We start from the raw sequence: 12112 nt of genomic DNA, 5'->3' as shown, positions 1-12112 counted from the left end.
TCTAGTGGCATATTTCTTCGGGATTCGCTTCTTCTTCAAATCACGTCGGGGTCACCAATTTGTGAGTTGTGGTCCTTATACTGTGACTAAAGTAGTTCACGGCCAAGGACAATGTAGGGAAATAAAAGAACGGGATGAAACACTTATTCAATTTACTTCCAACCCACTAAAAGAGTTTGAAGGAGATGAGAATTTGCAATCTTCTACCAACTCGTATGAGACCTTTTTCATATATAAAAACGGACAACCCTTTGAATCTAGTCATTATTCAACAAGAAATGTCTCTCTCGAAAGTTTCTTGTTGACTTACTTCCACCAGGCAATTTTGTGAATTTTGAAGTTCTTCACTTGTTAATCTACCTGATAACTATTGTCCCCCTTTTGACGAATTGAAACAAAATCTGCGACAAAAGGCAACTACTCTAATTAATTTATGCAAACTAGAATAGGTACCTATTAAAAATATCGAAATCTTCAGTAGTTGCGTGGAAAATATATTTATCCTTTGATAGTTTTAATTCGGGAATTTCTTTCAATGAGGGAGTGAACTTAAATTGAAAATTGTCTTGATTGAAATCTTTTATCCAATTAGGACCGGACCACCAGAGTTCACTCGGTGAAATCACTTTGACGGAAATAAACCTCTAGATGCGATATCCGCATGGTTTTCGCTAGATTGAACATAGTTCCACTTAAAATTGCAGGTGTGCTCCTGAATTTCAGCAATTCTAGAATCAACGACTAGCTACAATTTGACAAGTTCTGTGTTAATCCAAAAAAAATTCACTAATCGAGAGAGCATCAAAGCAGCGAGCAATTCCAACCTCGGCATGGTTAAAGGTTTCAGAGGAGAAACTTTTGTCTTTGAACAAAGGAGTGACATCTTTATCTTACCTTTTTCATCAAATGATTTTAAATAGACTACTGCACCATAGGATCGAATACTAGCGTCAGAAAATTCAAAAAGTTGTACCTTCAAAGGATTCAATACGAATGAGAATCGGGGAACACGAAGATTTAATTTTGCCATATCTTGTTGAAAGGCTAGCCACCTTTCTCTCAATTCATCAGGAATCTCTTCATCCCAATCCAATCGAAGAGTCCACAACTTCTGTATTAACTTCTTCTCAACAATAACCGTAGGAGACAATAAACCTAAAGGATCAAAAACCTTTGAAATCTCCGACAAGACATGACGCTTAGTGCATTGAATAGAAACTATGGGTGTAGGAAATTCAAAGGAGAGTTCAACACTCTCAGAGAACCATTGGATACCTAAATATTTTGTGTCCTTATTACAATGGTTAAAATATCTGAAGATTGCAAATCTGTTCTAAAATTACTCAAGAAGTTTCGGTTATTTGATCTCCATTTTCGCAAATCGAAACACCCAGAATTTGAAATTTTTGAAATGTCGCCAAAAACTTGAATATCTTCGGATTCACTATTGAATCCGGCAATCAAATCATCCACATAAAAATGTTCCTGAATAATTTTGAAAGCAGCCGGATACTGATCTTGCGAATCGATTGCAAGCTGTTGAATGCACCTCATCGCTAAAATAAGGCGCACTCCTTAGACCATATGTGACAGTGTTAAGATTGTACACCTGAATATTCTCCTCTTTGTCGAATCTTCAGACTATTCTTTGCAATGGTCTATCATCTGGATGAACAAGTATTTGCCGATATATTTTGGCTATATCTGCAGAGACGGCAAAGCGAAATTTACGGAATTTAATAAACATTTTAAAAAGATTGCCAAGAAATGGAGGTCCAACACATTGAAGGTCATCCAATGAATAACCTGAGGTAGTGGAAGATGACTCATTAAACACAACTCGGATTTTTGTTGTGAGACTATACTCACGAAGAACAGGATGATGAGGTAGAAAGAATGATACCTTATCATGCGATATGTCGTTCTCCGAACTCATGTGCCCTAACTCCAGATATTCTTTCATGAAATCATGATATTGTTCCTTACGGACAGGATTTTTTTTAACCTCCTCTCTTGAGACAACAACCTTTTAATTACTATTGCCTTTGAATCACCCAATTTATAGATATCATCTCGAAAAGGAATCTTCACCCCAAATCTACCGTATTCATTACGAGAGAAAGTTGATTCAAAACTTTCTTCACACGCAATATCAGTCATATACTTGAAGGGAAATTCCATAGATGGCGCCAGCGGCGGTTCTTTTTTATATATTTGATTTAATTTAATTTCTAGTTTATAAGCTTCATTATATTTTCTTCCTTTGATGAGGTTTTCTTATGTAAATATCATAATTTGTATTTATCGGTATAATTTTAGATAAGTTTTCTTCATTGTATATTATTCATAAATTCTATGCGTAACATTCTATGGTTGAAGTCTATGTTCTGGACGCATGAGAAATTCTAACTCTCTTTCTCGTTAACTCTTATCCCGTTCAGTTCAATCTGTTCTGTTCATGTGTCAGTTGTTAAACAACATAACCTACTCGGGGTAATGTTTGTATAAGTGTTCAAATAAACCGCTTAACCAGTGCACGACTTATTATTTATACAGTCCATTATATCGAAAAAATATTTCCAGTATTGGTAATCCTTTTCTTTCTTGTGTGTGTTTTTCTTTTCTGTCTGTTGGGGTGTATACGGGCAGTTTATCTCTTAATTTTTATTGTTTTATTGGATTACGATCATGATATCGCACTGATTTTTCTTATAAATTATTTTATTTTATATTGATTGTTATTTTGGATTTCCTGTATTTAGGTACCATTACCTGTAGGAAATAAAAGCCTATTATTATTATTATAACACCCTGTATTGTCTAAAGCTTAGAAGTTGTCAAAGACTGTCAACATTTGAACTTTTTTATAATACTGGGTATTCTAAAAATATTTCTATAAGGGGTTATTTTCTACACTTGTCAATTATTTTTTCTTCTTTATTGACCACTATAGTTGCTACTACGGGTCCTGTCAATTATTTTGAATTTAATTTCGTAGCTGTCATCAAGAGTTCAATACCTGGTGTTGAAATACAAGTAAACAATTTAACGGAAGATTATGTTTGGAACACGCAAGATTACCCCTGTAATTGCTTGCCAGATTGCGAGTTTGTTGACTACGTCTTTGAAGCCTCTCAAGGAGTATTGACTAGAAAATATTCCAATAATAATCAGAGGAACCTGTAGTAAGTATTAATATGATGTAACTGAATCTGTAAGTTAAATCAATTCCTAATCTAAGCTTTAAATTCATTAGTAAGTAAGTAAATTATTAGTATGAGGTTGAAAACGAAATTAGAGTTATTTCTTCTTACAAATCTCCGAATTTTATGGGTTTTTCTCATAATTTCAATGAACAGTAATCTCCATGGAAGGAAGTGAATATTTTTAATTGCGAATGAAAAAAAAATGAAAACTTTGGTAACTTTTCGTTTTTCGCAAAAAAATTGATGATATGTACTTTGTACAAAGCATGAATGTTTGAAATATTCCTGAAAAGAACCTACCAAAATTCATTGCAAAAGAGGTGAAACTAAAAATTTCGTGAAAGTTGTTGTATAGTGCTGCCATCTACATATCCGCTTCGAAAAAAGAAAGAGGAATGAAGTGAATGTACAACTTCCTACACCGACACACCGTACAAAGTCTGTTCACCGCAGGGGCGCCAGAAGGGTTCGTGCCAAAGTTTGACTTATACACGAAAAACCACGTAGTGACAATTCTTCTTATACAAAAACTCTGAGAGTGTTTTTGGTCACAATGTCAATTATTTTGAAATTTCAAGCCAGGAATAGTCTCGAACGATAAGGTTTGACTCAATGATGACGAATCTATCCTCAAATCTGATTTTTGTTCATCCGTCCGAGAGGACCTAGAAATTTGAAATTTGCTGGATTTGGATTTTAACATCCTCTGTTGAGATTGTTGATGAGCGAAAACGAATAGCGATTTCATAAATATAACCTTTCGAAATTTTATTTTTCTGTTTATTTCAAAACTGCAAATTCGAACATTCCAATGTAGAATGACAAATAAAAGCCTCCCATAAAATCTCATGTTGATAGTAGCATAAAGAGAACTATGTATCGAAAATTCATGAAGAATTACCGAATATTTCCGCTATCACAAATCCGTCTTAATTGAAATTTCACGTATTGTTATGAAAAACTTCAAAATGATCACTTCTTCACATTCATATAAAATTCGAGAACATCGAAAGAATCACCCAATATTTCCGGCACTACAAATCCGATAGGCTTGAGACTTATAATATAAGGTGAAGTAAGAAGAAATCCATTATATTTGCATGAAGTTTTTGATGAGTACCATGAGGCTTCCGTCTCATATCCTTCTGATTATTTGATGAATCGATGACTGCAATGATGCCGAAAGAACGATTCCTTTCCAAGGACAACAACAAGAAACACGATGCTCATGGATAAGTTTATAAGTGCAGACAGGCCGTTGAGGATGCACTTACCATGATTGTTGCGGTAGAAAATCCAGACATGAAGGATATTTGCTTATTATGGGGAAAGACGGGGATTTGCTGACTGACCGAATATTAATCAATTCCTAATGAAACGCGGGAAGGGTAATCAGCAACCCGTGATCTATAGTCCTAACAACAGCAAGATATCCGTAGATGCAAAAAACAACACATCTTCTTTCTCCATGCCTTCAGCGGCTGTGACACGACCTTTTCGTTTTTTCGACAAGGCAAGGGCAAATTCTTACAAACTCTTACCAAAAAACCTGACCCCTCAAGTGTTATCTCGATTTTACTCGACCGCAGAGTCACTTCTGATTAGGTTGCTGATGCCGGAGAGCAGTTTACTCAGGCAACATAGGACAGTCTCTCAACCAACTGAGAGTTCAACTCTTCCAGAGAGCCCTCTGTAAAATACTTTCAATTCAGCGTTATTGCATGCTTCCAATCAGTCGTTGAGCAGAATGACATAACTATCGACTCATATGAACACTTCCGAGTACTTCTGAAGATGAAGATGATCTGGAGACAAAAGAAAGGTGCACCGTTGAAGATGAGTAAGGGCAGCTGAAACTGGAGTATGAAGAAAAGTTCCCTGAACAAGCAGGAGCCTCTAAAAGAAGGCGAACCCGCTGGACAACATATATGAAAAATTATTGCAATTAATTTCATGATTTGTTCTTTAGCAATTCCTGGTAATCAGCATAATATAAAACTCTTGTTCTGCCTAAAGGAAACCACTGACACGAGGTACTTGCCAAAAGAGGAGGACGGCTGCCACAATTATCTGTGTGACCAACTTAGTGGAAATTTGGCACTACAATCTCTTTCGGTTTAAAATTCATAACTCAGCACTGGATTGAGCAAATTTCAAATTTAAAAAAACATTCAAAATTGAATTTCTTTCAAATTTAGTATCCTCATGAAATTTTTCAGTCGATTCAGTCATACAGGCGTTAAATTTGAGGGTTGTCATTTTTGCTGAATTTGTCTTCTCCACCTTTCTTATATGAGCTGGTAGTTCATATAGGTAGGAGTTTACCTGTTAATAATTAGTCAGCCTCTTCCGACGTAGACGTCCAGCATTCTTTCCAACGTTTCGATGGTCTTCCCTGGGTTATATTTCCCGTGGGTTTGTTCAGCATTGCTTCTTTTACCAATCTCTTCACTTAGTTCTTCGTTTCTCATCCTGTCCAATAAAGTCTTTCCATGTATTCTTCTTATTATCCTCATCTCTGTCGTTCTTATCATTTGTGTTGTCCTTGCCGTATCTGGTCTTGTCTCCGCAGCATAAGTAATGATGGGTCGGATGGCTGTCTTATATATTCTTACTTTGCTGTCTATGTTGAGATATTGCGCCATACAATATTCTGAAGACAACCTGATATCCTCGACGCTTTCATTGTCTGATTTTTTACTTCCTGCTTTAGGTCTCCGTCGCTAGTGATGTCTGCTCCTAAGTATGTGAACTCTTACTTGTTCCATCATCTTTCCATCAATCTCCAGTTTACATATTACGGATTCTTTAGATGTTTTGGTTGTGTTTATGAGCATATTCAATGATTTGGCTTCCTGGTTGAAAGCGTGAAGTATTCTCTGTAGATCGTCTTCTGAGTCAGAAATTAATACGGCGTCATCGGCGTAGGAGACAAAATGAAAATACATATTCCTCATCTTGTATCCCGCTGTTCGTGGCAGTTTTTCTGTTATTCTGTCCATAATCAAATTGAATATGAGAGGGCTTAGTGAGACACCTTGTCTTACACCTTTATTTATCTTAATATCACTGAATAGAAGTCCTGTTCTGATGTTCGTTGTGCTGTTTTGGTTTATGTCAAGGATAATTTCAATTAGTAAGGAATTAACACTTTTCTCCCTTAGTATATTAACGACATCACAGAGTCGAACCTGGTCGAACGGCGGTCATATCCACAAAACACATATAAGCTGGCTTGTTGAATTCTCTAGATTTTTCGTCTATTTGTCTCATAATGAATATCGCGTCAATGGTCGATCTGTTTTTTCAAAATCCCTGTTGTTCCTCTCTCAGTTGTATGGTTTTGCAGAGTTCTTCTGAAATATGTTTTGTGAACGCCTTGAGCACGTTATTAATTAGGGTGATACCGCGGTAGTTTTCTGGTGATTTTTTTCTCCCTTTCTTGGAAATGGGAATTGTGATGATCTTCTTTTATTCGTTCGGGATTCTTCTCTGCTTCAGAATTCGAAAAGATTTTTTATCTCATTTTGCAGCTTTGCTCCTCCGGATTTTAGCAATTCGTTAGCTATTCCTTCAGGACCGGGACTTTTTATATTTTTTAGGGACTTCAAGGGACTATTTTCGATGGCCTCTGTTTCGATATTGATCTCATGAGTGTCCTCATTGTCTTTTGCTTGAAAGAGATTCTCTTCTCCACTATAGGCTGTTCTGAAGTATTCTTCCCATTCCGTCATCGATATTTTGTTTGTTTCAACAGTGTCCTTTATCTCCAGTTTGTTTCTCCTCAACATTTCTCAAATCTTTCTCTGGCTTTCGTACAAGTCCCTTTCCATTCCCTTCGTGAATCCTTCCCAATAATCTTTCTTGATGTTCCTTATTTTTGCATTCACTCGATTTCGCCCTTGGGTATACAGAGTCCAGTTTTCACGGTTTCTGTCACGGATATAATTTATGTTTGCATTTTTCTTCTGGTTTGCTAACTCTTATTTCCGGTGTGAACCATGGAGTTTTATTCTCTCGATTGATATCTACATTCCGTTCTCCTATGGACTCCCGACCTGCACTAAGGATATTATCCTTCAAAGTTTCCCATTGGTGATCTATATGGTTCATTTCAATAATTGGGTTCTGTTCGATCTTTTCTGTTAGTCGCTTGCAGTATAGTTGTTGTGTGCTTTGACCTCCGAATGATTCTATATTGAATTTATGAACATATTGAGGCATGGATTTTGGCTTACTAGGAAGGGACAGTCGGAGTTTACATAGCACTAGCTTGTGTTCACTCCCTACATTGGCTGTATTCAGTGTTCTGATGTCCAGTATCATCTGCGGTGTGATTGCTCTATTTGTTATGAAGTAGTCAATGACAGATTGTTGACTTCGTGTGTTTTGCCATGTGTACTCGTATTTCATGCCATGTTCAAAGAAAGTGTTGTTGATTCTAAGTGTGTTGGCAGCGCAGAAACTCTTCAGAAGTTCTCCATTGTCATTTACCTCTGCCTCATTGAATCTGTGTGTTTTGCTTGTGAGTGCTTCGTTTCCGACTCTCTCATTGAGATCGCCCATGGTCACTATTTTGTCTGTTGGTCTTATCCCGTCGATTACCTCCTGTAAGTCTTCGTAGAATTGTTCTCTTTCTTCTTTGAATTTATTTATATCTGGGGCATAAACATTTATGAGTTGAACTTTATTTCCATTTGCGTTCAATGTGGTCATTAATATTCTGTCGCTAATGTACTTCTCATCTTCTATGACATGTTTTTACTTTTTGTCTATCAGTATTCCTACCCCTGAGCGTGCTCCTCTGTCTCTATCTACTCCACCATATATGAGAACGTAATTGCCTACTTCCATCTTCCCGTTTCCCTTCTTTTTCACCTCCGACAGGGAGCAAATGTCGATTTTATTATTTTTCAGTTCGTTTATGATTTCTTGATCTTCTGCTTGCCATGACATAATATTCCACGTTCCAACTCTTATTGTTCTTTCCTTCCATTTCATCGTCCTTTTCATTATCCTTTCTCTTGTCCTATTCCTTGCTGTGGTCGTGTATCCAGGGTTCCATCCGTTATCCGAAGCTTGTTTAAGTCTATGAGCATATGAAGTTTCCACAGGCGGAGTTGCTGAATTTGTAGAATCACCTATCTTTGACGGGCGAATGCGGCTGAACGGCTGAATCGATTTGAATGTATAAAGAGTCATTAGACGCTTAATTTAATGTTTCTTCATAATTTTCAAATTATGAGAAAACACTGAAAAAAAGCAAAAATTGCGAGGATTTAAGGCTCTCAAACCGAAAGGACAACATAAAAACATCGCAAACTCAGATACTTGTTATTTGGGACCTCAGGGGTTAAAACGATTTCCACATCTTGAGTAATTTTTGGGGCTAGTGCAATAATTTGCCAGGGCTATCAGGTGATGGCAGGTAAAATCGTGACTCATTCGTGAAAAAAAATTTAGTTCATTGCTCAATACCTCATTTTTAAGTAGACGCGAAAAATAAAGATATGGTGTACGATATTTGGGAAGGAGCTGGCCAATTGAACGTAGAAATTTTTGCCTGTGAACACTTCTTCCGAGGCGTTTGATGCAAAAAAATGTAACTTCAGTAGAAACAGAGATAGCTGTTGCTCTTCACAGGGTGTTACGTATTTCGTGAAATAAATTCATACCATTATTCAGAGCCGTATCTTTGTACAATTGCACCTGTTAGGAAGCGCCCCCCATTTTCGATGATTTTTTTTTCACCCATTATATTTTCCTATAATCTTTTTTTATTCATAATTTGAGTCATATGCTTTCGTTGAAGTTTTAAAATAATAACCAATATTATACAGGGTGTATATGATATAGTCGCGAAAAAATTCGGGGAGAAATTACTTTTCAAAAAATAGGGTGGGTTTTTCATATAAACTTTTTTTTTGCGCCTCCATCTCCTTAGCTGTAGCCCCCTAAAGATGGCTCCCGAAAATTGGTTTTCAATTTGTGAAAAGTTTATAATTGTTGTTTTTTTTTGTTTCATTCATTTTATATTTGTACCATTTCTCGATAAAATCATCGTTTTGACATCCGCCAACTGGATAAATTTGAGGTCGAAAATAATTCCAACCTCCACAACTAAGACGTATTATTTGTTGATGTGTTTTTTTCGAAAACTGTTAATAAAAGTAAAAAATTACAAGAGACCTCATTTGTCAAGAATAGATTATTCTATCCAAAATTAATTTCTCATTGTAAAATATGAATAAAGAAAAAGTTATCGCGAAACAAGTTTGGAGGGTGGCTTTTTCTACCCCTTGGAATCATAGAGAAACACCACCAACAATTTTTTCGAATGCCTTCTCGCTCGCATGAAATGTCAGCTCAACTTTATTTTTGTGAATTTTTTGGTTTTCAAGAGAAAAATGATGTCAAAACGATATTTTTTTGAGAACTGTTACAAATATAAAATGAATGTAATAAAAAAACATTTATCAACTTTTCACAAATTAAAAGGGAGAGAAAAAGAAGCCATCACAAATAGATGGTACCGTTTGTCGAAGAAATACCGACAAGTTTGATAAAGCGCAAAAAACTCATTAAAATAGGGGTAATAACACATGTCGAAGCTCGACCCTAATATTTATGATCTGAATGCGGCACCTTTGAACATACCGACGCTCAACATATATATTTATGACTAGATTACGGCACGCTTGAACATAGCCATATTTATATTATTTCTTCCCTAAAGTTTTGTTGATCCTGAAATCATTTTGGGCAAATTCTATGGAAGGCTAGCAATTTTTTAAATGTTTCCAGATTTCTCGGCATCGCTCGTTGCGAGGCGTATATAGGTATAACATGAAAACCGAATTGTGATCTTTCGAATTATTTCGCCTGGAGCTTCAATATTTTTTTTTTTTGATATTTTTGGGCGCCCCTGTGGGACTTGCGCCCGTGGCAAGTGCCACCTTTGCCACGCCCTAGATACAGTACTGCCATTATTCCACTCCGTATATACTCAAATCCAAATATGCATAAAAATGTCTGACCTATTCATATTATCATCGTAACTGAAAAATAAATTTACAATTAAAAAAAAGACATGGAAATCAAATGAGTGGTTCGCGAAGAAACCAACTTTGAAATTGGGGCCTGTTGTTAAATGCCCGTTTTTTTGGAAGTGAATGTAGAATAGAAGTCAATACGTAGTTGACGAAACAATTGTGTGAAATAAATATTGCGGAAATACAGTGATTTTTGCTTTCAGTTGATATTTAAATGTTCTAGTGGCGGTTTGCAACTGATCAACCACAGTGTCATCAGAATATACTTCAATGATCTCATTGGTACGAGAAATAGGAGGAATGTTTCTCACAGTTGGCAGACTTATTTAGGTTAGTAGAGACATAAAAACTCTTACATCTTTTTTTTCATCGCTCTAATCCCACTAATTAATTTATGGGGTAACAGCTCCTTTTTTATTGCTATACATATAGATGGGTAAGCATTCTAACTTCAATATTAATAAATAACAGCCTATTCTTTTACAGCTTTCTACGGCGGTATTCTGGGTCTTTTCGTCGGTTTCAGTTTCATATCGGTCATAGAATTTGTGTATTTTTTCGTGTTCAAATTGATGACAGACGCAAAGGAAAGGTTTAAAACAAAAAAGAACCAACTGAGAGAAAACGTTAAAGTTGCAGCAGCATTCGAAAACCCTCTAAGACCCACACAGCGTCTGAGAAACAGACACTTTGTACATCTGAATGATGATTCTCCTCAATGGTTCTTAGATTGATAACTTGACGATTCAATTAAATAATCAAATAAAAAATTGAAAACTGTGTATTGTTTTATTAGAGACGTTCATAAATTAACCCTAACTTCGTAAATATTCTAAGACAAATATTATCAATCAATAATTTATTTGCCATAGAAATTACAGTATTTGAGAAAATGAGAAATTAATTATAACATGACAAAGAGGACCACACAACGGTTAAGAAACCGATGCACAGTCCAGAACTCTGTGATGTGTGGTCCTATCAGATATTATACTACACACTTACTTACTTAAACCAATAGAATACAAGACGAAATCGATAACATGATGATCACAAATCAATAGCATGGAAAGGATAAGACAAGTTACTAGATTCTACTGAGGTGACAACACCCAAAAATAGTGCAATTTTTCCACTTTCATTATTTCCGTGCCTCGAAAACAGTGTATATATCGCAAGGCAAAAATTATTCTTAAGCTTAGTCGAAGAGACCAAAGCCCATGTCATCATCAGACTCGGGGCTGCAGCACCACCGGAGGCAGCTGTGGGAGCAGCAACAGCACCACCAGAAGGTACACTAGCATGTTTGCCCTGCCCTTGATCTTTCATAAGAATTCATACATATCGCTTTATTGAAACAATGAATTTTATCTTCAAACAATCTAGAAGTTGCTTGGAGTGACTATCATTAAGAACCCAGTGAACCGTCTCGGCCGCCTCTATTCCTCTACTTCAACGGTAATGAGAGCTTCTTCTTTCACTGTAGCTATTTAATCAATTTGATGTCTCATAACACAGATAACAGAGTAGAAGTCTCATAGTAATACATTTAAATATTTGAACTTTCATCAGTGCCATCTAGGAAGAAATTGCGTTATTATCCAGAAATTCATCCAAACAAGAAATATCTTTCTCTATTTCAGTATCGTAATGAGTTCATAACAGTTCTAAAAACAGTGTTGTAATGAACTCATTACAGCATCGTTTTCAGTTATATTTTTGTTTTGTGGTTGTCTCTACTTCCAATCATATCAAATTTCAACAAACGTCACTAATTGTCAATATAATATGATTTGGATACAGTGAAATAACTTGCAACATTATTCGCAATTTCTCTCAATTCTGGTGGTGTTA

General features: G+C 36.0%; 1 protein-coding gene across 1 annotated transcript in view; it reads left to right on the top strand.

The window, feature by feature from the left end:
* Positions 1-11029, top strand: part of LOC123678576 (sodium channel protein Nach-like) — a 30206-nt gene extending 19177 nt beyond the window's left edge. Inside the window, exons 6-8 of the mRNA XM_045615687.1 lie at positions 2999-3185; positions 10482-10588; positions 10745-11029. Of these exons, the coding sequence (XP_045471643.1) occupies positions 2999-3185; positions 10482-10588; positions 10745-10992 (542 nt within the window). The 3' untranslated portion in view covers positions 10993-11029. The remainder of the gene's footprint in view (positions 1-2998; positions 3186-10481; positions 10589-10744) is intronic.
* The last annotated feature ends 1083 nt before the right edge of the window (positions 11030-12112 follow it).

Source organism: Harmonia axyridis, chromosome 4 (genome assembly GCF_914767665.1).
Source record: "Harmonia axyridis chromosome 4, icHarAxyr1.1, whole genome shotgun sequence".
Classification (NCBI taxonomy): domain Eukaryota; kingdom Metazoa; phylum Arthropoda; class Insecta; order Coleoptera; family Coccinellidae; genus Harmonia; species Harmonia axyridis.
This window is presented reverse-complemented; position numbering and strand designations above follow the sequence as displayed.